At 43.0% G+C, this 27,492-nt stretch overlaps 1 protein-coding gene across 1 annotated transcript in view; it reads left to right on the forward strand.

Annotated features, from left to right (window-relative positions):
• Positions 1–27,051, forward strand: part of LOC126292062 (uncharacterized) — a 53,251-nt gene extending 26,200 nt beyond the window's left edge. The window contains exons 5-6 of the mRNA XM_049985866.1: positions 16,058–16,211; positions 22,101–27,051. Of these exons, the coding sequence (XP_049841823.1) occupies positions 16,058–16,211; positions 22,101–22,306 (360 nt within the window). The 3' untranslated portion in view covers positions 22,307–27,051. The remainder of the gene's footprint in view (positions 1–16,057; positions 16,212–22,100) is intronic.
• The last annotated feature ends 441 nt before the right edge of the window (positions 27,052–27,492 follow it).

A 27,492-nucleotide genomic window follows, 5' to 3' on the forward strand; every position in this document is an offset into this window, starting at 1 on the left:
TCAGTGTTAGGACCGCTCCTGTTCCTTATTTATATAAATGATATACCATCTAGTATTACGGGTAATTCTAAAATATTTATGTTTACTGATGACACTAGCTTGGTAGTAAAGGATGTTGTGTGTAACATTGGCTCGGTTTCAAATAGTGCAGTACATGAGCTCTGTTCATGACTTGCAGAAAACAAATTAACGCTAAATCACAGCAAGACTCAGTCTTTACAGTTTCTAACAATTCAACAAAACCTGACGTTTTAATTTCACAGAATGATGATATGATTAGTGAAACTGAACAGTTCAAATTTCTAGATGTTCAGGTAGATAGTAAGCTGCCGTGCAAAGCCACGTTCAGGATCTTGTTCAAAGACTTAATACTGCCATTTTTACTATTCGAACGGTATCGAAAGCGAGTGATATTTCGACACGTAAATTAGTCTACTTTGCTTATTTTCATTCGCTATTGTCGTATGGTATTATGTTTTGGGGTAACTCTTCCCATTCTAGAAGGATATTTTTGGCTCAGAAATGGGCGGTTCGGGCAGTAAGTGGTGTGAGTTCACGAACCTCTTGACGACCTCTGTTCACGAGTCTGGGTATTTTGACATTGGCCTCTCAATACGTGTATTCCTTATTGTCGTTTCTTGTTACCAATATTAGTTTACTCCCAAGAATAAGCAGCTTTCACTCGTTTAATACTCGGCAGAAATCAAACTTGCATTTGGATCGGACTTCCTTAACCCTTGTGCAAAAAGGTGTGCAGTATACTGCTGCATCCATTTTCAATAAGCTACCACTCGAATTCAAAAATCTTTGCAGTAATCCACGAGGTTTCAAATCAAAACTGAAGAGTTTCCTTATGGGTCACTCCTTCCATTCTGTCGAGGAGTTCCTTGAAAAATTAAGCTGATTTTTATTATATTGCTGATAGCGTTTACTTAAACTTATGGACTGACTTTTTTTAAGGTTCATGAACATTTATTTTTATCTGTTATTACGTTTATGTTGTAATTTCATGTACTGACACGTTCCGTGACCTTATAGATTTGCTCCTCAATTTGGTCCTACGGAACTTGACGAGTAAATACATAAATAAATAAATCAGTGACCGGCATCAGATTCATAAGAATCTGGTGTTGCTCTAAAGCAGGTTGGCCTACTAATCTTAAACAGCCACCTCGAAATCATGTAGACAGTGACACCGCGGCATCTTGCATTTCAGCTGGCCCCACACATGCGCTATAAGGGAAAAATCGGGGGAGCAGGCCGGTCGCAGAAGAGTCAGAACATGACGTAGGAAGTCCTAAGCAACTCCATCTGTATGCGGACGAGCATTCTCTTGCTGGAAAACTGCTCCTGGTACACCATATCGGAAAGGTCCCATATGGAACGGAAGAATGACATCAGCATAATGCTGGCCCGTTAAGTTTCCACGAGCCACAGTTAGAGGGGACTAGCTATCGTAGGCTATGAGACCCAAGACCATTAAGTCGTCTGTGCAGATGGCGTGTGCAGCGTTCAGCAGATAGCCACCACACCCGTATGCAGTTATCATCCGTCCTCGAAACGAATCGAAATCCATCACAAACACCACGATTTGCTAATTCATGGTAGTCCCCTTTATTCTGGCTAGGCACCGCTGTAGACAGAGTCACAGGCGTCTGGGCTTTAACGGCAGCGCGCAACAAATTCGCATCCGCAAAGGCGTCTGAAAATGGTCTGTCGAAGAAATGGCACTTGTACATCATCTCGTATCGTGGAGCGAGTCACTGTAGAACCGAAGATTGCTTGGCGCGCGATCCTTTTATCCTTTCACCTCGCTGGGCTCTCCAGACCAGGCATTTCGCACGTGGGTTGGCATCTCGTGTCCACTGTTCTCTACACTGTCTGACAGAACACTCCCAAAGATCAACGGGGCTAGCCACACGGCGTGTCGACCTGCCTGAATGTTTGACGCAGATGATTAGGCCCTTCTCAAACTAGCTTAACTGTGAGAAATGTCGGCTAACACGTATATACCTGGCATTCTGTTCTAAAATCCTCCTTGAGTAGGGATGCGATGGTCACGTGTATCACTCGTCCACTATGAGCCTCTAAAACAGAGTCCCTGATTGCAGCGTCAGTGCAGGATCTTTGGGCATGCACATTAGCACCAAACTTGGATCATTTGCATATCGGGTCTCACTTTGCAAATACACCAAGTTTCGTGCTTGTACCTTTCTTCCCTCTGGATGCGCTGTTTACAGTGTTCGCGAGTGTATGTGACATATGCGTACATTGGGTAAGATGTGAGTAAAAAGCTGGTAATTTATAAACTTCAACGCCTGAGTGCTGTATTTTTGTTATTAATACATATTATGTGTGAAGGGAGGAGAGATGAAAGATACTATAGAGCTAGTGTTGGCAGTTACGTATCTGCATGTTCCATGAGGTACAATTGCGCTACGATACGTTGCATCAGTTACACAATTAAAGTACGCCTTTTCAGTTGAAAATATGAATGGCAGCATGCTAACCATTTACATTATTTCCTAAGTTTTCTTTTCGTATAAAGACTGATGTTAAATTATTCTCTTTCTTTCCCTCTGTTAATCCCACACATACACGCACGCACACACACAAACACACACACACACACACACACACCATAGATTACTACACATGCAAAGCTCTAAAATTGGAAAAATAACCAGTTCTAGAGCAGATATGATTTCAGTTTCTGTCTGAAGTCAATTTTATCATCCACTTAATTCCTTAATCTGTGGAAGAAATGACACTTGTTCATCAGCTCGTATCGTGGAGCGAGTCACTGTAGAACAATAGAAGTGAATGGTGGATAGTGTTAATAATTTCTTTTCCACTATCATATTTATGACGATTAGTGTTGCTTTCAAACTGTCATTGTTTGTTGACAACGATCTTCATAAATACATGGCATGGAATTTACAGTACACCCAACTACTGAAGGATCTGCTCACACGAGGTTCTCCAGTCGACAACAGACATTATACTTCAGTGACCGTAACCCCAGAACACGACGCCGTAACACATTAGTGAAAGAAAAATGGAAAAATAAGTCCTTTTTTCCATGTTCATCTCTAAAATCCGATATTATCCCTAATGCAAAAGTTGCAGGCGCTTAAGATAATTTGTTACATGTGATTTACAATTCATGTTTTTCCTTATTAATAGAACGTCCTGCAGGTTCCTTAATAATTTTTCCATGAATATCAGCAATTTTGCTGCTCATACAGTGGTTCCTATTTTATTAAATGAGTGATAATTATTGTAAATTTGCTTATGGCTGTCTTATAAAATGCTATTCACTGATGAACCAGAACTTAACGACGCCTTCCCAGTAGGGTTTAGGTCCACCTTTGGAACGATGCAACGAAGTACAGTTGCAGTTCTGTGCGCCACGAATCCGACAAGTCCTTGGTGGGTTTCCAGAGCAATACGGCACAAGATGTTTACGCAGAGGCCACACAGTTCCCGTAAACGTGATGGGTTATGGGCGAGGAGCTGGGGTCTAATAGTGTCCAAGGCATGCTCCATCATCTTCAGATCAAGCAAATTTGATGGCCAAGACATCAACGAAAGTCCACAGACACGCTGCTCAATTTACTGCAGCAGGATCCTGGCCCGTATAGCGTAGTTACCTGCTAGAAGACGCCATTGCCGTCGGGGCAGACAACATGGATGAAAGGATGTAGGTCGCCCTCAATAATGTTTACGTCGTTGTTTCTTGATGCCTTAACACATGTCCTACCATTCTGTCCCTTATTCTTGTCGGTTTTTTCATATATTCCTTGCTTCGACGATTCTGCGAAGGACCTCCTTATTCCTTCCCTTATAAGTCCAGTCAATTTTCAACATTCTTCTGTTACACCACGTATCATCTACATCTACATCTACATCACTACTCTGCAATTCACATTTAAGTGCTTGGCAGAGGGTTCATCGAACCACAATCATACTATCTCTCTACTATTCCACTCCCGAACAGCGAGCGGGAAAAACGAACACCTAAACCTTTCTGTTCGAGCTCTGATTTCTCTTATTTTATTTTGATGATCATTCCTACCTATGTAGGTTGGGCTCAACAAAATATTTTCGCATTCGGAAGAGAAAGTTGGTGACTGAAATTTCGTAAAAAGGTCTCTCCGCGACGAAAAACGTCTATGCTGTAATGACTTCCATCCCAACTCGTGTATCATATCTGCCACACTCTCTCCCCTATAACGCGATAATACAAAACGAGCTGCCCTTCTTTGCACCCTCTCGATGTCCTCCGTCAATCCCACCTGGTAAGGATCCCACACCGCGCAGCAATATTCTAACAGAGGACGAACGAGTGTAGTGTAAGCTGTCTCTTTAGTGGACTTGTTGCATCTTCTAAGTGTCCTGCCAATGAAACGCAACCTTTGGCTCGCCTTCCCGACAATATTATCTATGTGGTCCTTCCAACTGAAGTTGTTCGTAATTTTAACACCCAGGTACTTAGTTGAATTGACAGCCTTGAGAATTGTACTATTTATCGAGTAATCGAATTGCAACGGATTTCTTTTGGAACTCATGTGGATCACCTCACACTTTTCGTTATTTAGCGTCAACTGCCACCTGACACACCATACAGCAATCTTTTCTAAATCGCTTTGCAGCTGATACTGGTCTTCGGATGACCTTACTAGACGGTAAATTACAGCATCATCTGCGAACAGTCTAAGAGAACTGCTCAGATTGTCACCCAGGTCATTTATATAGATCAGGAACAGTAGAGGTCCCAGGACGCTTCCCTGGGGAACACCTGATATCACTTCAGTTTTACTCGATGATTTGCCGTCTATTACTACGAACTGCGACCTTCCTGACAGGAAATCACGAATCCAGTTGCACAACTGAGACGGTACCCCATAGCTCCGCAGCTTGATTAGAAGTCGCTTGTGAGGAACGGTGTCAAAAGCTTTCCGGAAATCTAGATATACGGAATCAACTTGAGATCCCCTGTCGATAGCGGCCATTACTTCGTGCGAATAAAGAGCTAGCTGCGTTGCACAAGAGCGATGTTTTCTGAAGCCATGCTGATTACGTGTCAATAGATCGTTCCCTTCGAGGTGATTCATAATGTTTGAATACAGTATATGCTCCAAAACCCTACTGCAAACCGACGTCAATGATATAGGTCTGTAGTTAAATGGATTATTCCTACTACCCTTCTTGAACACTGGTGCGACCTGCGCAATTTTCCAATCTGTAGGTACAGATCTATCAAAGGGTTCTATCCTCTTCTGGTTTTTCCACTGTCCATTATTCACTACCACACAATGTTGTACCTTAAACGTACGTTCTCAAAAATTCGTTCATCAAAATAATTCCTATGTTTGATACCAGTAGATTTCTCGTGGCCAGGAATGCCCTTTTTGCCTGCTCTGCTCAGCTTTTTAAACCCTTCTTGCCTCTTCCGTCACAGGTTAATCTGCTTCCAAGGTAGCAGAATTCTGTAACCTCGTTTATTTCGTAATCACCAATACTGATGTTAAGCTATTCTCATTTCTAATCATGTACTCATTAGACTCCTTTTCCATTCAACAGATCCCGGCTCAGTTCCACTCTTGATCCTTTCTTGTATTTCCGTCACTGCCTCACCGGTGTACACTGAGGAGTCAGAATATTATGACCATGTACCTAACAGGCGGTATGTCCAACTTTGGCACGAATAACAGCGGCGACGCGGCGTGGCACAGAAACAATGAAACCTTGGTAGGTCGCTGAAAGGAGTTGGCACCACATCTGCACAAACAAGTAACGCAATTCCCATAAATTCTGGGGAGTGGAGCGATTAGATCTGACGCCACGTTCAGTCACATCCCAGATGTGGCCGATCGGGCTCATATCTCGCGAACTGGGCGGCCAGCACATCAGCTGGGACTGTCCACCGTGTTCCTCGACCTTGTGGCATGACGCATTGTCTTGCTGAAAAATGCCACAGACGCCGGGAACACATTATCGTCTTGAAGGGGTGCACTTGCTCTGCAACCAATGTACGATGCTCCTCGGTCGTCGTGGTGACGTGCACGAAGTCCATTGGACCCGTGGATGGCCATCTGATGTTCCTCAGGGCTTAATAAAACCGCCACCAGCTTGTCCCCCTCCCGCAGTGCACGTTCAAAAACGGTTCAAATGGCTCTGTGCACTATGGGTCTTAACATCTATGGTCATCAGTCCCCTAGAACTTATAACTACTTAAACCTAACTAACCTAAGGACATCACACAACAGCCAGCCATCACGAGGCAGAGAAAACCCTGACCCCGCCGCGAATCGAACCTGGGAACCCGGGCGTGGGTAGCGAGAACGCTACCGCACGACCGCGAGATGCGGGCGCGCAGTGCAGGTATCACTGAGTTGATCCCCCTTGGAAGAAGACAGATTCCCGCCCCCGTCGCCATGATGAATAAGGTATCGGGATTCATCAGACCCTGAACCCTCCGCCAATGCGCCGGTGTCCAGTGCCGATGGTCACGTGATCATCTTAGTCCTACTTGCCGATGTCGTGGTGTGCAGTGATCGTCGTCTGCGGAGGTCCATCGTCAAAAATATTCGTTCTATCGTACGTTCTGTGCCCAGCATTAAAGTATGATGTTAGTTCCGCCACAGTTCGCTGCCTGACCTGTTTGACCAGTCTGCCCAGCCTACGACATCCGATATCTGTAATTAGGGGTGACCGCCCAACCCCAAGACGTCTGGACGTAGTTTCACCTTTGTTTCGTCAAGTGTAGAATACACTCCCCGCAGCACTCCACGAACACCCGGCAAGTCGTGAAGTTTCCAAAATGACTGTGAGCAATATTGGACTTAACTTCTCAGGTCATCAGTCCCCTAGAACGTATTTTTTTTGTCATCAGTCTACTGACTGGTTTGATGCGACCCGCCACGAATTCCTTTCCTGTGCTAACCTCTTCATCGCAGAGTAGCACTTGCAACGTCCTCAATTATTTGCTTGACGTATTCCAATCTCTGTCTTCCTCTACAGTTTTTGCCCTCTACAGCTCCCTCTAGTACCACGGAAGTCATTCCCTTGTGTCTTAGCAGATGTCCTATCATCCTGTCCCTTCTCCTTATCAGTGTTTTCCACATATTCCTTTCCTGTTGTACTTGTATATGACCCGTCTCTCCCTATAGCTTACCCTACTTTTTTCAGAATCTCGAACAGCTTGCACCATTTTATATTGTCGAACGCTTTTTCCAGGTCGACAAATCCTATGAACGTGTCTTGATTTTTCTTTAGCCTTGCTTTCATTATTAGCCGTAACGTCAGAATTGCCACTCTCGTGCCTTTACTTTTCCTAAAGCCAAACTGATCGTTACCTAGCGCATTCTCAATTTTCTTTTCCATTCTTCTGTATATTATTCTTGTAAGCAGCTTCGATGCATGAGCTGTTAAGCTGATTATGCGATAATTCTCGCTGTCAGCTCTTGCCGTCTTCGGAATTGTGTGGATGATGCTTTTCCGAAAGTCAGATGGTATGTCGCCAGACTCATATATTCTACACACCAACGTGGATAGTCGTTTTGTTATCACTTCCCCTAATGATTTTAGAAATTCTGATGGAATGTTTTCTTTCCCTTCCGCCTTATTTGACCGTAAGTCCTCCAAAGCTCTTTCAAATTCCGATTCTAATACTGGATCCCCTATCCCTTCTAAATCTACTCCTGTTTCTTCTTCTATCACATCAGACAAATCTTCACCCTCATAGAGGCTTTCAATGTATTCTTTCCACCTATCTGCTCTCCTCTGCATTTAACAGTGGAATTACCGTTGCACTCTTAGTGTTACCACCGTTGCTTTTAATGTCACCAAAGGTTGTTTTGACTTTCCTGTATGCTGAGTCTGTCCTTCCGACAATAATATCTTTTTCGATGTCTTCACATTTTTCCTGCAGCCATTTCGTCTTAGCTTCCCTGCACTTCCTATTTATTTCATTCCTCAGCGACTTGTATTTCTGTATTCTAATTTTCCCGGAACATGTTTGTACTTCCTCCTTTCATCAATCAACTGAAGTATTTCCTCTGTTACCCATGGTTTCTTCGCAGCTACCTTCTTTGTACATATGTTTTCCTTCCGAACGTCTGTGATGGCTCTTTTTAGAGATGTCCATTCCTCTTCAACTGTGCTGCCTACTGCGCTATTCCTTATTGCTGTATCTATAGCGTTAGAGAACTTCAAACGTATCTCGTCATTCCTTAGAACTTCCGTATCCCACTTCTTAGCGTTTTGATTGTTCCTGACTAATGTCTTGAACTTCAGCCTACTCTTCATCACTACTATATTGTGATCAGAGTCTATATCTGCTCCTGGGTATGCCTTACAATCCAGTATCTGATTTCGGAATCTCTGTCTGACCATGATGTAATCTAATTGAAATCTTCTCGTATCTCCCGGTCTTTTCCAAGTATACCTTCTCCTCTTGTGATTCTTGAACAGGGTATTCGCTATTACTAGCTGAAACTTGTTACAGAACTCAATTAGTGTTTCTCCTCTTTCATTCCTTGTCCCAAGCCCATATTCTCCTGTAACCTTTTCTTCTACTCCTTCCCCTACAATTGCATTCCAGTCGCCCATGACTATTAGATTTTCGTCCCCCTTCACATACTGCATTACCCTTTCAATATCCTCATACACTTTCTCTATCTGTTCATCTTCAGCTTGCGACGTCGGCATGTATACCTGAACTATCGTTGTCGGTGTTGGTCTGCTGTAGATTCTGATTAGAACAACCCGGTCACTGAACTGTTCACAGTAACACACCCTCTGCCCTACCTTCCTAATCATAACGAATCCTACACCTGTTATACCATTTTCTGCTGCTGTTGTTATTACCCGAAACTCATCTGACCAGAAATCCTTGTCTTCCTTCCCCTTCACTTCACTGACCCCTACTATATCGAGACTGAGCCTTTGCATTTCCCTATTCAGATTTTCTAGTTTCCCTACCACGTTCAAGCTTCTGACATTCCACGCCCGAGTCGTAGAACATTATCCTTTCGTTGATTATTTAATCTTTTTCTCATGGTAACCTCCCCCTTGGCAGTCCCCTCCCGGAGATCCGAATGGGGGACTATTCCGGAATCTTTTACCAATGGAGAGATCATCATGACACCTCTTCAACTACAGGCCACATGTCCTGTGGATACGCGTTACATGTCTTTAATGCAGTGGTTTCCATTGCCTTCTGCATCCTCATGTCGATCATTGCTGATTCTTCCGCCTTTAGGGGCAATTTCCCACCTCTAGGACAAGAAAGTGCCCTGAACTTCTATGCGCTCCTCCGCCCTCTTTGACAAGGCCGTCGGCAGAATGAGGCTGACTTCTTAGGCAGTGGCGGGGATTTTTTGATTATGAATCAAAGACGCTATCCCTAGACCACGGGTTCTACTAGAACTTAGAACTACTTAAACCTAACTAACCTAAGCACATCACACACATCCATGCCCGAAGCAGGATTCGAACCTGTGACCGCAGCAGTCCCGCGGTTCCAAACGGTAGCGCCTAGAACCGCTCCGCCACTCCGGCCGGCCGTGCAGTTTCCAAAATGCTCGTGGCGACCCTCCAGACCATCACAAACTCAACCTGAGATAGATCGCACACCTTCCCCATTCTACACACGGACTGCGCGCTGACTGGTACTACATGCACCGTGCGTGTGTCCGACTAGCAGTCATTCCTCGCCAGGTGACGCTGCTATCGCCTGGACGGGTTTATATCGATAGTAGGTCGGTGGTCTCATTGTTCTGCTGATCAATGTATAGACTGGAGTTGTAGGGGAGAAAGACCACATCCCTGTCATACACTCTTCCTAATTCGAGCACTTTGTTCTTAGTCTTTCAGTCTTATTGTTCTCTTTTGGTTCTAGTACAGTACATTCTGTATGTGGGCTATCCAGCGCGTAACAGACGTTTTGCTCTATTGCAGCACTGGGCGGTGCTAGAGACGCCATATTGGTGCTGTAGCATTGCTACACTCAGTATATATCCAGCGTTGATAACGTACTGTCTGTGCCTCTGCTGCTATGCTTTCTGTGACGTATTAACATGTGCGTTGCAATAGCAAATCCCGCCAGCAAGAAACTGCAAACCTGTTCCTTTGCTGTTTTGCATGGCAGATTTTCGATCATCCACCATACACCCCGGATTAGACTTTGAGTGATTACTACCTCTTCCCAGCAATGAGTTTGATAGTGACGCCGAGCTGCATGACGTCATAAACCAATGGCTGCAATCGTAAGCGGCACACTTGTACAGAGACGATATTGAAAAACTTTTATCATGTTATGGTAACTGCCCCAATCTGAACGGCGATCATGTAGAAAAATAGTTTGAAAGTGTACCTTCAAAATGTACGTAATAAAATTAGGGTTTTCTATATATCTGCTTCTTTCTGCATAGCCCATGTGCATTAACCGCTTATCACTGTAGCTGGCCTTATTTTTCTCGGAATTTCGAAAATCTTGCCCCAGTTCACACTGTCGAACTCTCTTTCTAGGTCCTTCAGTTTTGCTTCCATTAGCAGGTGGCTCGTCAGGAGTGTGTCCTGGTGCCTTTACCTCTACTAAAGCCAAACTGATCGTCATCGAACAGTTCCTCAGTTTTCTTTTCCTTTCTTCTGTAAATTATTCTTGGAAATTGGAAATTTGTGGTAAGATCTTATGGGACCAAACTGCTGAGTTCATCGGTCCATAAGCTTACACACTAATTAATCTAACTTAAAATAACTTACGCTAAGAACAATACACACACTCATGCCCGAGGCAGGACTCGAACCTCCGACTGGGGGAGTCGGGCGCCCCGTGACAAGACGCCTAAGACCGGGCGGCTATCCCGCTCGGCAATTATCGATTATTCTTGTCAGCAACTTTGATACACGAGCTGTTAAGCTATCTGTTCGATAATTTTCGTACTAATCTGTTCTTACGGTCTTCGGGATAGTATGGATGATATTCTTCCGAATGTCCGAGGGTATATCGGCTGTCTCACAGACTCTGCTCTCGAACTTTAATAGTAGTATGGTTGTCACTGCTCCCAATGGATTTAGAAATTCCGGTGGTAGACCTCACGTCAAATTTAACAGAATAGCTGACCTTAAGTCCGCAAGGTGTACACTTGGTACAAAAGTTAATGATGGGAGACATCCTCCTGTAATGAATCTTCTAAGGAAATGGGCTACTGGCTAATAGACGTACAACAAAGTATAGACTTTTAGATAGAGAGATTCTGAATGAATCGTGTATGTCTGTGAAGAAGGCCTTCAACAACCACCGTAACAGGAAATTATCGATGGATCTCTCAGAGTATTCAAAGAAATTCTAGTCGTATAAACAGCGTTCATTCACTCGTGGATGGCGCTGGATCTGAAATTGAAAGCAGTCTAGCAAAAACAGAAATAATTTTCAAATGCGCCATTAGAAAGGAAAATCCAAGAGCACTGTGACGATTTAATCCCGGAACTACTGCAAAAATGAGTCATACAAAGTTTTCTGTCGGTGGCTGTGAGAAACAACAAAAATCGCTAAAATGAAACAAGGCTTGAGGGTCCGATGGAATCGCTGTCACATTCTATACAGATTTTTCAGGTGCGTTAGCTCTCTTTATAATCATAATACAATGTAGATCCTTTGTCCAAAAATGCTTGCCCAGCGGTTGAAAGAAAGCACGGATGACACCCAGCAGCAAGAAGAATAACGAAAAGAGACCAGGTTTGATTCCATTGGAACAGTTGTGGAACGCGACTGTAGTATATTTCAAAAAAGAAAAAGAAATTCAACAATGAGTCACAAATCTGATCTCTATATCTACTGCAGGTCGAGATTTCAGCTATTGAAATAGGTACATTGTGAGCGTTTCGATTGAGTCATACAGACTCATCAAATTTGTGGCAATAGATGTTACAATACGACTGTAACACGTACATGGCCAGATCGTAACTCAAGCTTGAAGAGTCTATATAACTCGATTTAAACGCGTTGAAAATAGCTATACAATAGTTGAAATGAAGATCTCCAAGAAGAATATAGATTGGATTTGCGACTGATCGTGAATTCGTTTTCGCCAGCCGGTGAGGCCGAGCGGTTCTAGGCGCTTCAGTCTGGAACCGCAGTACCGCTACGGTCGCAGGCAGGTTCGAATCCTGCCTCGGGCAAGGATGTGTGTGATGTCCTTAGGTGAGTTAGGTTTAAGTAGTTCTTTCTAGGGGACTGGTGACCTCAGATGTTAAGTCCCAAACAGCTCAGAGCCATTTGAACCATTTGAATTAGTTTTCCTTTCCAGAATGAGATTTTCACTCTGCAGCGGAGTGTGCGCTGATATGAAACTTCCTGGCAGATTAAAACTGTGTGCCCGACCGAGACTCGAACTCGGGACCTTAGGAGATGGATACTGGTAGAAGTAAAGCTGTGAGTACCGGACCTGAGTCGTGCTTCGGTAGCTCAGTTGGTAGAGCACTTACCCGCGAAGGGCAAAGGTCCCGAGTTCGAGTCTCGGTCGGGCACACAGTTTTAATACAGTTTTCCTTTTTTGATACAACAGAAGGATCCATGAAACTACTGTCATGTATCTTTGCAAGCTTAGTGTTGGTTGGTTGGTTTAAAGATTAAAGGGACCAAAGTGCAAAGGTCGTCGGTCCCTTGTTTCATAAAAACACAGAGCATATTGAAACCATCCACCAGTCATGCTAAGCAGTAAGACAAAAAATCCGGGGGGGAAAAAAAGCCGCAAGGTCAATGGTAAGGCAACACGGAAAACGGAGCACAGCAACAAAAACAACATATAGAAGAAAGGCAGAAAGAATTAAAACTGAACAGCAGAGGACTGTGGCTGGCTGATCACGAAAATGAAAGGATGGGCCAGCCACTCTGCAACACGTTAAAGCCTCCAGCTTAAAAGATTAGGGTGGAGTCGAATTACAACAAAAAACTAAGTAAAATATGCAGCACAAAACAGGGCGATGCAATAAAATTAGATGGACCTATAAAAGCCGCTTACGCGAATAAAACTTAAAACCCGATCTGCCATAGAGACATTGTACCCTAAAAGAGATGATAAATCACCCACGAGATGGAAAGTTCGCTTGAGGGCGGTTAAAAGAGGACATTCCAAGCACATATGGGCCACCGTCATGTTTGCACCACAGCGACAATTATGGGGGTTCTCTCGACGCAGCAGATGACCATGCGTCAGCCAAGAGTGACCAATGCGGAGCCTACACAGAACAACTGAATCCCTGCGAGAGGCCCGCATGGAGGACCCCCACACGGTCGTGGTCTCCTTTACTCGCCGCAGCTTGCTGGGTGCAGACAGAGTGCGCCATTTGTCTCCCCACATCCCAAAGACCCGATGGCGCAACACCGATCGGAGATCACTTGCCGGTAGGCCGATCTCCAGCGTCAGTTTGCACGTAGCCTTTTTGGCTAACTTGTCGACGGGTTCGTATCCCGCTATCCCAACGTGTCCCGCGGTCCATATGAACACCACCGAACGACCACGCCGTTCAAGAGCGTGAACGGACTCCTGGATGGCACCAACAATGCGATGGCGTGGGTAGCACTGGTCAAGAGCCAAGAGCCTGCAGACAGACACTGCAAAGGACGAAGGACTCTCCAGTGTTGTGTCTCTAATACACATCCTGGTACGGCAAGTTAACTGTAAGTACGCCTGTTAGTTACGTAATATGGTTAAGACATGTTCCAGCGAGATAGGCGCGGTGCAATGATACTGCCTGTCCAAATGGACACTACAACCAATCTGAGAATTTGTTCACTGATTCTTTATTTGCCACCAAGTAGGCTCCTTGACCCTACTGCTTTGTTAATAGGATGAGATTTGAACTCGCTCCCTCTACATTAATCACTTAATGTCGCACAAAGGGAATGGCTTCTAGCGAGCAGGTGCGCTCAAAATTGAGGTCACAGCGCCACTGCTCAAGTAATTGGATACAAATGAACTCTCAAGGAATGGGATAATTGCTGTGAATCCGTTAACTCCAATGGTGGAAGTGGGAATACCACCTTGCCATACATCGACAAACACAGTCACCCACTGAAATGACATACAAAGCCGCTACAGTGAAGATCTCCTTTTCCAATTGTCCATACATTATATAGAAAGAAGACGGCACGAATGGGTGTCACTTTGTTTGAATCAGATGACAGCATCACAGAAACGTTGAATACCTGAACTGGTAAACGCTTGAAGACAGTTAGTCTATCCCGAGAAAGCCATTCTACGCATTGCTCCAGTACTGGCCGTGGAACAAGATTAGACTAACTGCAATATGTGCATAGAAAATTAATCAGTGAATTACCCGGGATTGCACTTGCATCTGGAACCAGAGTAACCCCCCCCCCCCATGTGGTCCAATCCTAAATACTGTCTGCCATGCTCTTCTCAGTAGCTGCAGGGTACTTGTACGTATATAGATGTAGAAAAATCTGTTAAGTTTATTTGGCAGGACACAGAGCATTTAAAGACATTAGCTGCCAGTGGCATTAATTTATATCAGTGGGGCACGCTGGAAATTTGTGCTGGACTGGGGTTCGAATCCAGGTCTCCTGCTTACTAGGCACTTCGCCCTCTGAACATAACATCAACACAGCTGCACGGTCAACACTAGCACACCCTCACATCCCCCCCACCCCCCCACCCCCCTCCGTCAGACCCAAAATTCTCAATTTACACCACATACTAGAGATGTAGTGCCCTTGCCCATTAGTCCATTAGTCTCATTACTCGCGGCATCTCTCCGATTTCCGTAAGAGGATCAGTTTGGTGGGCATCTGCTCTGACGGGATCATACATATATCTTAAGGAGTTATATATGTCTGCAAGAATGGACACCAGTTTTTATCCTACAGCCACTATGAATATCAAGACGCAACGTAGTGGTCAGCGTATGTGCCTAACAAGCAGGAGATCCAGATTCGAATCACACTCCACCACAAATTTTCTGCTTGCCTCATTGATATAAATTAATGCCCACTGACAACTAATGTATTTAATTCCTTTGTTTCTCGATTCACAGTGTTTGCACTATGAAAATGTGTCTACCCTTTTGGCTATGTTAACAAGAACAGACGCCACAAATATAATGTTCACTCACAAAAGTGTATAGGAAATGGAATTATAACCATGATATACAGGCCATTTATTAACATGATCGATATATCAAGAGTGCAATATCGATGTACGAGGGTAATTCCAAAAATGTGGTCTCCTATTTTTTTGTAAGTACATAGATCTGTTCATTTCTACAATGGTTTACATCAATTTACAGCTTGAACATTTAGCTATTTTTCGACATAATCACAATTTCTGTCGATGCACTTTTGTAGACGCTGTGGCAGTTTTTGTATGCCCATGTTATACCAGCTCGCCGCCATGCTGTTCAGAAAGTTATGAACCTCTTCTTTCACCTCGTCATCGGAACTGAATCACTTTGCGGCCAAATGTTCTTTTAACCTAGGGAACAGGTGATAGCCACTGGGCGCCAAGTCAGGACTATAGGGTGGGTGGGTGATGTTCCACTGAAAGTGTTGCAGGAGAGCGACGGTTTGTTGAGCGATGTGTGGGCGAGCGTTGTCATGGAGAATGTGTACGCTCTTGCTCACTATTCCTCTTATCCGGTTCTGAATTGGCCGTTTGAGTTTTTTCAGAGTCTCACAGTACCTGTCAGCGTTAATTGTGGTCCCAGCGATTCAGCTCCGACGACGAGGTGAAAGAAGAGGTTCATAACTTTCTGAACAGCATGGCACGGGAGCTAGTACGACATGGGCATACAGAAACTGCCACAGCGTCTACAAAAATGCATCGACAGAGATGGTAATTATGTCGAAAAATAGCTAAATGTTCAAGCTGTAAACTAATGTAAACCATTGTAGAAATGAACAGGTGTATGTACTTATAAAAAAACAGGAGACCTTACTTTTGGGGTTTCCCTCGTATGTACCCACGAAACTATCTAAGAGATTTCAATGTTTAGTATTTATCGATAAATCGTTTGTCTGTCTGTGCAGCGCTGCCGAGATCTGGTGCAGTGCTGGTTGCATGGACACGTCGTGGTGACCGGTGCTTACCTGGTCTACTTCTGGCTGGTACTCACAGAGCTGTTCCTCGCTGGCTCCATTCAGACCGGCTACTTCGTTCTGACCGCAAACATTCTCGGCATAGGTGAGAGGCCTCCGTAGTAGGATCCAACTTCCCACAAAAGTAAGACAATAGCGGATAGAGGATCTCTACTTGTATATCTGTGACAGAACTCATTGTGTACCACCTGACAAAAAAGTGACTACCTATAACACACAGTTGGATGTCAGCGTAACTTCATACACATATCCACCATTGGCAGGTAAGTATTACGACCGAAGCTGCAATTCTGTGTGATATGTAGAACGACCGACAGAGTGCATTAGTATGCACTAGTAAAAAGCGCAGGTGACGCCTGTATGTAAGAAGGGCAGAAGGACGGATCGTCAAAATTACAGACCAATATCGTCAACATCGGTTTGTTGCAGGATTCTCGAACATATTCTCAGTTCGAATATAATGAATTTTCTTGAGACAGAGAAGTTGTTGTCCATGCATCAGCACGGCTTTAGAAAGCATCGCTCCTGCGAAACGCAACTCGCCCTTTTTTCATATGATATCTTATGAACCATGGATGAAGGGTATCAGACGGATGCCATATTCCTTGACTTCCGGACAGCGTTTGACTCGGTGCCCCACTGCAGACTCCTAACTAAGGTTCGAGCATATGCGATTGGTTCCCAAGTATGTGAGTGGCTCGAAGACTTCTTAAGTAATAGAGCCCAGTACGTTGTCCTCGATGGTGAGTGTTGATCGCAGGTATCATCTGGAGTGCCCCAGGGAAGTGTGGTAGGTCCTCTGTTGTTTTCTATCTACATAAATGATCTTTTGGATAGGGTGGATATCAATGTCCGGCTGTTTGATGATGATGCTGTGGTGTACGGGAAGGTGTCGTCGTTGAGTGAACGTAGGAGGACACGAGATGACTTGGACAGGATTTGCAATTGGTGTAAAGAATGGCAGCAAACCCTAAATATAGATAAGTGTAAATTAATGCAGATGAATAGAGAAAAGAATCCTATAATGTTTGAATACTCCATTGAATAGTGTAGCGCTTGATACAGTCACGTCGATTAAATATTTGGGAGTAACATTGCAGAGCGATATGAAGTGGGAAAGGCGTGTAATGGCAGTTGTGGGAAAGGCGGAAAGTCGTCTTCGGTTCATTGGAAGAATTTTGGGAAGATGTGGTTCACCTGTAAAGGAGACCGCTTATAAAACACTAATACGACCTATTCTTGAGTACTGCTCGAGCGTTTGGGATCCCTTTCAGGTCGGATTGAGGGAATACATAGAAGCAATTCAGAGGTGGGCTGCTAGATTTGTTACTGGTAGGTTTGATCATCACGCGAGTGTTACGGAAATGCTTCAGGAACTCGGGTGGGTGTCTCTAGAGGAAAGGAGGCGTTATTTTCGTGAATCGATACTGAGGAAATTTAGAGAACCAGCATTTGAGGCTGACTGCAGTACAATTTTACTGCCGCCAACTTACATTTCGCGGAAAGACCACAAAGATAAGAGAGATTAGGGCTCGTACAGAGGCATATAGGCAGTCATTTTTCCCCGTTCTGTTTGGGAGTGGAACAGGGAGAGAAGATGCTAGTTGTGGTACGAGGTACCCTCCACCACGCACCGTATGGTGCATTGCGGAGTACGTATGTAGATGTAAATGTAGGTATTGTTCATGTTTAGAGTTGACACTAGTCTTTGTAGGGTATACAGATGCGGGCATCCACATAATAAAAATAAATGAGGTGAGGTGTTGCCCACAACTATGTACTCTCCAACTCAATGTTGAAATTTTAAAAGTTCCGTTGCCTAGGGGCTGGCATACGTAGGTGCCACATTACATGCCAAATACTGCTGACTCTACAGTATACGATAAGAATACACACATGAATCGAATGGCCGAAGGTTTCTATGACTCGCCAATTGCGAATTATGAAAGTACCATATAAATTTATAAATTAAAGATTGCAGTTAAATAAAATCTGCAGGTACTATCTTAACGACTTTAAATGACGAGTACGATAGTTGAAGTACTTTTGAGAATGCGGTATATTTCTACAAAACACTTATTGGTGTCGATGGTCCAGCAATGAAATAAAATATAAGTTGAATAATAGGGAAACAATATATTCCTACTTCACGTAATTAGTTATGAACAACAACATAGCTCGCGATATATCCACTTCTGATTGCATACTTCGACTTCACTGCAGAAGCCACGGAAATCACACAAGAGCACAGGTCAGCACTCCGAAATATTTCTATCTTCCGCGACCACGAGCAAACTGCTCCACGCAAACTGCTCCACGCAAACTGCTCCACACTGTCCAAATCTTTCCGCCAATTGTCGCGTCCAGCACTTCCCGTGTCCTGTACCGTCCCGTCCACAACTGCCGCACCGCCCAGAACTACCTCTCCAGAAACGACGCTCCTCCCCAACCTCCATAGGTCTCTCTTAGTAACGAGTGCTGTGATTGGCTAGAGCGCTCCCTCCATATCTTCAAGCCAACGTACACTCACAAATATATTGAAACACATTCGAAACTGGATTTACATTTAAATAACATGATATTAAATAAATATTCCTACGGCTGCACCATAAACACAATCTAACACACATTATTAAATACATAAACAAATTAAATAAACGTATCAAAGGAATAGCAACAAACGGTAAGCCAGTAGCTTAATGTCTCTGTCCTTTCTAAAACACAGTGAATATTTAACCAATTCCTTTATGAATAGTATACAGGGTGAAAAGTATTTAAACCGACAAACTCTGGGAGGTTGTAGGGGACATCAAAACAAGTACTTTTCCCTAATGTCATTTTTTCCTACGAGGATTATTTAAGCCGTTGGAGGCCGTATTACGCTCTTCAATTGATAAAGGCCGTATTACGATATTCAGAAGTTAGAGACCGTATTACGCTCTTCAGTTGTAGACAACTGCTGCCCATCAGTGTAGTAGTGCTTTGTCTCTGTTTACTAATGGAGCGATACACCTGGAGTGAGTACACTGATATGGATAGAGCGTACTACGTAGCGCACCACAACGGACGAGCTACACAGCGGGTTTATCAACAACAATATCCTAATCGCCACGTCCCGCATCATACCACCTTTGCTACTGTGTACGAACGTCTGCGTGAGACCGGGTCATTTAGCAGATTACCTGGACAGGGACGCCGTCGCACGGTAAGAACGCTGCGATTTGAGGAAGCTGGAGCTGGAGCGGGATCCTTCAATCAGCACTCGTGCAATTGCACTTAACATAGGGACGAATCAGACGAATATGAGAACAGTCCTTCGAGAGCAAATGTTACGTGCATTTCACTTACAGCGTGTCCACAACCTGGAACCAGTTGATTATCCACCCAGAGCACAGTTTTCGCAGTGGTACCTGGAACAGCGTGAAATGCATCCTACGTTTCCATCCTCTGTGTTGTTTACCGATGAAGCAACGTTCAGGCGTTGGACTGCTGATGAATGGCGTCACATTGTGTTCAGCAATGAATCTCGTTTCTGTACTTAAGTTCAGCAATGGAGCCCAGTTACACACTAACCTGGATGGCCATGGTGGGCGAATACGTCGGTGGTCTGGGGGCAACAACGCCATTTGACTCGATTTTGTAACCACTGAAGAACTACATAATTTCTCAACCCTTGATGTTACATTTTGTTTCCTCGTCCTCTTCTGGGCGCTTCACTTATTTTGTCTGGTGGTGTCGTTCCCCACTGAATGCAAGTCTGATACACTATATGATGCTATATAGCCATGAGCAGTTATGTACACAATTTGTGTAGAGCCCATAGCAGGTTGATGTGTGAAGTTACCGACGGCAATTAGTACCCACAGGAAATGAGACCATTTCAGAGACTTTACCAGACTCATACACATAGGATTTTATGTATGTAAACTGAAGAAAAGTGTGAAAATTTGTACCAATGCTGGGAATCGAAATCGAACTCGGGTCTCCTGCTTTCTAGACATGTGCATTACATACTAAGCCACAACTGCACACCAGTTCACACAGATGCGCCGATTACTATGGCATGAATCCCTCCTCGAGTCACATTCTCAATGCCACCCCAGTCTACTTTGGATTGAAGAGGGAGGCATGCCAGGGTAATCGGTGCATCTGTGTGAACTGGTGTGCAGTAGCTTAGTATGTAATGCGCTTGTCTAGAAAACAGGAGACCCATGTTCTATTTCTGGCCTTGGGACAAATTTTCACTCTCTGCTTCAGTCTATGTACATAAATGGTTCAGATGGCTCTAAGCACTATAAGACTTAAAATCTGAGGTCATCAGTCCCCTAGACTTAGACCTACTTTAACCTAACTAACCTAAGGACATCACACACATCCATGCCAGAGGCAGGATTCGAACATGCTAGTGTTGCAGCCCACTGGTTCCAGACTGAAGCGCCTGTAGCCGCTCGGCCACAGAGGCCGTCCTATACACATAAAAAAGAAGAAATACCCAAAGATTCGAGCCCACTGAAGAGAACTCAATACTGTAATGACAAAGTGTGAGAACAGTTGGAAGGCAACTCTTATAAACGCTGCCTTTAAATGGTTTTTTGCAGCTGTAAACAGTACTCTGAAGGCTTAATCTCACCTGGCTGGAACACCAGATTAAGTTTCTCTCCTCTATGGTACTCAGTCTGTACGATTCCGAGTCCCCAGTGTACAACTCGTACTTACGATGCCGGAGTTACATCCATTGTTGTTTGGACTGCATTAATAAGAGCCTCAAGAGTCCATCTCGACAACTTGGTGAAAACGAAGCATTAATGCCCATCTCACCTGTTGACTGCGACACTAGTTTCATGCCTTTCTGGAACGCTAAGGTCCACATCTGCTGCACCATGATATGACGTCCGTGTGAACGCAGGCCTGAATATGCGACTGGTGGGTTGGGTCTTCAGGCTTAAGTCATTTGTTATTCACACTACTCAAAGAGACCCATTGAGCTACTACCTGAGAAACTAGATCCAAATCTATTGAACGTTATTGTTCAGACTCTCTTAAACCTGTCAGCAACTCGGTGCCTCAATTGCTGCGTTGGAAACCAGTTTTATGACTGTTGCTCAGTGCTGAGCATCTCAGCCACTGGATGTGGTGCCAGATACAGGACTGCTGACTTGTGTTTTCCAGCATATGATTCCATGAACCACCAGTGTCCAGCTTCAGTGCTGATAGAGGTTGCAGACATAGGTCAACTGGATTTTGTTGTTTTTAGACTATGTGAACCTGAGACCATCGTGTTCATCTCAACTGAGGCCTGGGACGCCGATCCACTGCGCTTTCTGGGATGAGTGCTCTATGTGTCCTTTTAAATGCATCGTAAAATGTCATCCACACCTACTAGCTTGTGTTGTCCAGACTTTGTGATTGCAAGCCTCCAGATCCATATCAACCGCTGGCCGGGATGTCACAATCATTTCAGACCCAAGCAGTCACTGTCCAACTCGGATATGACACCAGGGCCACGTCCACTGTAGTGTGTTGTCTTGAGTGTGTGAACAAAAGCCACCAGTGTCCCTCACGACTGTTGGATGGGGCACTGGATCGAAATTCACTGCACAGCGTTATTGAGACTTTGTGTAGATGAGCTGACACTGTGTTCATCTCACCTATTGTCTGGTATTCTAGATTCAGGTCCTTGAACTATACTGTTGAGACTGTGTGAACGTGACCTGTTATTGCTCATCGCTACTGCTCCCTCTGAAACAACATCTAAATTCGATGCTCTCTGTTGTTGAAACTGTGTGAATGAAGATTACGTGTCCCAGTACTGTTGTCTTTTTCCTGAACTGAAAGATCCACTTGGAAAGATTTAATAAGACAAATGGAAGAACTGAAAACAGCTTTGTGTAATCCAGTTATGAGTCAGATCGACACAATCATCACAGAAGAATGTAAAGTGTTGCTACCTTGACTCTGTTGTCTTCTGTTGCAGCTGTGACCGTGTGTTTCTGGATGATGGTGCGTAGCTACTACCTCGACTTGCAGCAGACCTTCTTGAGTACAGAGTCTGGGAGTTGCCGTCCATTGATTACCAACAGTTGCGTCGCAGCATCATCGCAGCCAAGTGATCCGTGTGACACTGTGAAGCTTTCACCAGGGACACTTCATTCACCCCAACCATGTACCAGCAATATCTAGACCCGACGTACATCTGCCGCAGCTCCAGATTTCAGACTCTCTTCCGCTGACGATCGTTCACAGTATCACATCCGACATATACAGTACGATCCATTAAATTAACTTTGAGGCTAATAGATGGCCAGCTGGTATACGCCACATGCTCAAGGAGTCGGTAGTTATGCGGGCACTGAAAGTGAAATAGAACGTGAACTTGCAGACTAAACTGGAGAGGGCAGTGGTGGTTATAGCAGTTGGAGCAGCAGATGTAGTGATTGCTTCTACCTAACTCTTGGTTAAACGCTATCTGTATATTGGAGTACTTACATACGAGGATTATATATCCAGTTCATCCGTACGCGCAGTTTCGTGCCTTACGCAGTGATCTATGAGTTTCCATGTGCTTTTTGACACCTTGTGGAGCATCCCAGGAGCTATGCTTTGGAAGGATTACTAGACATTTTTGCGCAATACTTCACTAATCTTGTATTGACGTTGAGCCTAAAGGAAATGGTTCTTCCATCATAATGACCTGCCTTGCATGGTAAGTTCTGGGCTTGAAGGTGGCCGTTTCAGTGGGGATGGAAGTGTTGCTGTACCACATCTAGTACAGTGGGCCCGAAGTTGCTCTATGATCTCACGCATCTAAATAGCAAAGTTTGTTGAAGCTCTGTCCTGCTGTAAACACATGTGATCCTTGATCATCTTGTCTTGAAGCTGAGCAGGGATACTAATAAAACAAGTATTTATTTCTTCCCTTCTGCAGGGGCAACAGAATTACGGCGACTTCTCCAAAAGCCGTAGAAATAAGGCAACATAGCGAGTATGTGGCGCCAGAGAAAGAACTGTGACTGTCTTACAGCTGGGCCCTACCACGCCACTCACAGAGACATCAACTTTTTATCGAAGCATAGCCACACATATGACAGGAAACTTTGAACACTCTCTGCGTTCATCAGGAAACGAGTTCGCACAAAACACTGCTAGCGGAACTGTCACTGCACCAAATCTTGAGATGTTTTGGGGTCTGTCTGTGATACCACACCGAAATATTTCGATTATGCTAACGATCCATTTTTTCAACTATGGCGAAAATCTTCTGCTCGCCAGACATTCAAATCTGAATGCATGTTCCAGGAAACCTTGAGATGAAGTACTATGGTGAATATACTTAATTTGTACACAAATTAGAAATCAATAAATGTTTTAATTTTCTTGTTTTAGTATAGCAATGTTAAAACCGTGTAGTGAGTGAAATGTTAGCTTTGAACCAAATACAGCTCAGTCACAATTGAAACAACTTAATTCTAGTCTTCACGTTTCGAAGACCCTTATCCCACCATAAGGCCACATCCTAAGCTACAAGATCCTTCTTTTAAAAACTATGAACTCTGATGTTTTATTTCCTTTCTCACATAATTACATTTGCCGTGATGATCGGACTGTGACCCAAAAATCGTAGCATGCAGTATAGTTATTTTACATGAGCTGAAAGATATTTTGCTCGGCTATAAGGAAAAATACAATGTGGACTTGAAAAATTACAGCATCAACACAGAGATTATTAGATAGGACACAGATGAAATCCCGAAATCGGTGCTGTTTTTAGGATGTCTGTAGAAGATTCCTGGTGCTATCCTAAGGTTCAGGTGAATGTTTTGTACTCCCCACTCCCTGAAGTAATCCTTGTTACAAAATCTCGGCCCTTAAGTCAACTTTGGAACGAAAAGCGTTTCAACGTAAAGACATGATGTGAAAGCTTGTCCCTCAATATACTGCCAATTTTAAAAATATTTCAATGCAACAGTGCAACAAACATTGACATGTTCCATCTACCAATTAGATGTCTCTCCAAAATCTTTCACTACGTCACAGACACGCGACTAAGACTGAATGTTTTACGTTCCCAGGCACTGAATTTTATAGCTAACAGAGTCACAAATAGTTATGAAAAGCCATTTAAGTTTTCTAGAGCTTGCCTTGTCCCAGTGGGCTTTAATCCAAATAACAGAAGAAATTAGATTTAGTAATTAATTGTGCTCAAGGCAGTAAGTTCATATCACGGAGAACGGCAACACAGGGACCTCTGGAGACACAGTGAATCGGGGTTTCCACGAATTTCCAGACGCACCAGAAGTGTCGCATCTTTCGCCCAATAGATTGGGCTTTTCTTGTCTCATCAGCAGTCGCATCTTTCGCCCAATACATTGGGCTTTTCTTGTCTCATCAGCAGTAGACTGCGTAAGACGTATAATTCGATAATTTCCTTAATGTTATCATCAAATTTCTTTAGCATGCTCTAAAAATAGAACAAAAGTTACTTAAGGTGGGAAATTTCCCGATAATGATCTGACAATCAAACAAGAGTGCACAGTATACACTTTACAGGGCAGCTTACAGCAACATATATAATAATACGTTTTGGAAGTTCCTACAGATGTACGCCAGGAGCACAGAATCATATGAAAGTGGAACGTGGACTACATGAAATCTGCAGAAGGAGCTGGAGGTATTGCAAACTTTGTACAATCTAAGAATGTTTGAAACTCAGTTTGCAGGTAAAGCACGAAATTCAGATACATTAAAAAAAAACGGCGAGGAAATAAGTTCTTTATCTATTTGAATGATCTCCCCTTATTCTTAAGCAGAACCGGTGACTTTTGCAGACAATTCTCCTTTTGAGAGAGAAAAAACGATAGAAGAAACTGTTAAAGGTGTGTTATTAATTGGTTCTCTGAAAGTGAGTGTCTCAAAATTTTTGAGAAAACACACTGTACAGTATGGACAGTCCAAAGGAAGCAGAAACACATCCAAAGAATGAAGAAGAGGTTTTGGAAAAGAAAAAGAAGAAAGAAACTAGAAAAATGAATAATCATGTAGCATTCACGTTAACAACTGTCCTGGGGGAAAAAAGTTAAAGCTATATATACAGAGTGCTCAAAAAAGAGCCGAATACTTTGAGATGTGGCAGTACTCACCGAAACAAGAAATGCCAGTCCAATATACATGGGTCTGAAAATGCATACTTTCTGCGATAAACATGTGTTTACATGAAGTGTTCAACATGGCGTCCATTTATGACAGTTCACCCTTCTGCCTTCTGGTGTAAGGTATGACACGCCCTTTGAAGTATACCCTATTCTTATTGTACCTACTGGCACGCACTGAAGATGCGACCCAATACTGTCCGCACATCGTTGATTGGCGTGGCATAGACCATTTCCTTCAAGTGCCCACAACCTAGTCTAGGGGATTGAGGCATGGGGAACGAGCAGGTAAAGGTGTGAGAGCCCCCTCCACCAATGTAGTGGTCTTTAAATGTCTGCATCAGATGGTCGTACGCATTGTGACCAAAGAATGCTGGTGCGCCATCATGTATGAACACATTTTTACTCGTTGCAGCAGTGGCACAGCCTTCAGCAAAGTAGGTAATACGTTAATGAAAAAGTCCAGGTAATGTGACCATGTGGTTGCACGTATGGCCCCATTAATCTGTCTCCAAGTATGCCTGGCCATACGAGGATTCAGAATTGGTCTGACGCCCTCTTTCTTGGTTAATTGGGGGTTTACATCTGCGGACTGTGTGGGGGCTTCAACTGTCGGTTCTCCAAGGTACGTATGTTCCTCAGATGCTGAAAAAGTCTGGCGAACAGCTTATTACAGGGTACTTTGGTGTGACAATATTTTTCAGCATAGAGGTCATGGGCTAGAAGGCTACATCAATTTGCTAAAGCATAGCAAAATACCACATCCCAATTTTCACTTCCATTGCTAACAAGTGGTGCAAGAGAGAAAATGTAAATGTACTACACCATTTACCTGTACAGAAAGCTCAATAACTTTTAACACGTAAATGAATCCTTTTGGAAGAAGATACAACACCATAATACGTAACTTGACAGAACTGTACAATAAGGCACACAAACATGACAGAAAATAATGTAGCCTGAACCATATTCGTATTTAAGAAGTAGATTTTGAAGTAAAGTAATGCACAGTCATATTCAGAGTAAAAATTCAAGATTATAAAACTCAGTATTATTAAGCAACCTCATTCCTTTTCATTTCAGTATAATACATACACCTTCAAAAACTGAAAATTGTAACCACTAGTTAATTCATAATATCCGTTTGGTAAAATAATTTTAAATTTGTTATCAAGCTCTATTCATATTTTTTCTCCATGTGTAGTATTCAAATATTCACAACCTGTAATGTAATATGATTCATTGATTTATAACTCACTAACCTTTCTAAAAGAATTAGAACTGCTTGTGTTACTGAGATTCCTCAAAAACAGTTCCATTTATATAGATTAAAATGTAGTAACTCTATAAATTTTTAATCTTGTCAATGTCACTAATGTGTGGAATGAATTTAATTTTAACTGTTTCGTTGAAAGAAATAATAAATCAAGAGAGGAACAAGTTGAATATAATATCTGCAAAGAATATTTTAAACCATCTTTAACTATAGAATATTTGAGAAATGAGGATCATACTGAGTATTTGGATGTATTAAAGTTAATTTATAAAGATTTGTTAGTTATGAGTAAAGTGATACAGAAACATGGAAAGAAATATAAATGTCAGATTATCTCCTTTTTATGAATGCAAAAAAATAGCAAATTACAATTTGCCAATAAATAACTTACCAAAACTATTACAAAATAGTATTGAAAGCTATTCATTATTTTTAAAAGTTTCTCATTCAATAACTAGAGCATTTGAAGACAAGGAGTATAATAAAAATCTACTAATAAATGTATTTCTTTTGCATAAGGAATGTGCCATGAATTTTATGTTTACCTTAGAAAAGAGAAGATTTTCTTTATATCCAGAGTCTAAATTTATAAGGAAATTTTTTATTTATGTTTTCCTTATTAAATTAGATATGTTATAATTTGACTCTTAAAACAACCAAAATTCTACAGGGGTTTATACTTTTGAAAAGGTAGAATTAATGAAGTACACATGAATTAAGGTGTTTATTTTTAAAACAATATAATGATTATGAATGTGGAAACTGTACAGAAGATGATAATAATGAATAATGTCCATACAGTAAAGCATTTATTTTACTTTTCAATAGATATGTTTTTTCATCATGACAACTCTGTGCTTTTTTTGTCTATGTCAACTGCATAGCTTTCATGTTTTCCACTTCAAATCAAATTCATCGTCCTGTATTATTCTATACTCTTGAAT

Source organism: Schistocerca gregaria, chromosome 9, assembly GCF_023897955.1.
Source record: "Schistocerca gregaria isolate iqSchGreg1 chromosome 9, iqSchGreg1.2, whole genome shotgun sequence".
Classification (NCBI taxonomy): Eukaryota; Metazoa; Arthropoda; class Insecta; order Orthoptera; family Acrididae; genus Schistocerca; species Schistocerca gregaria.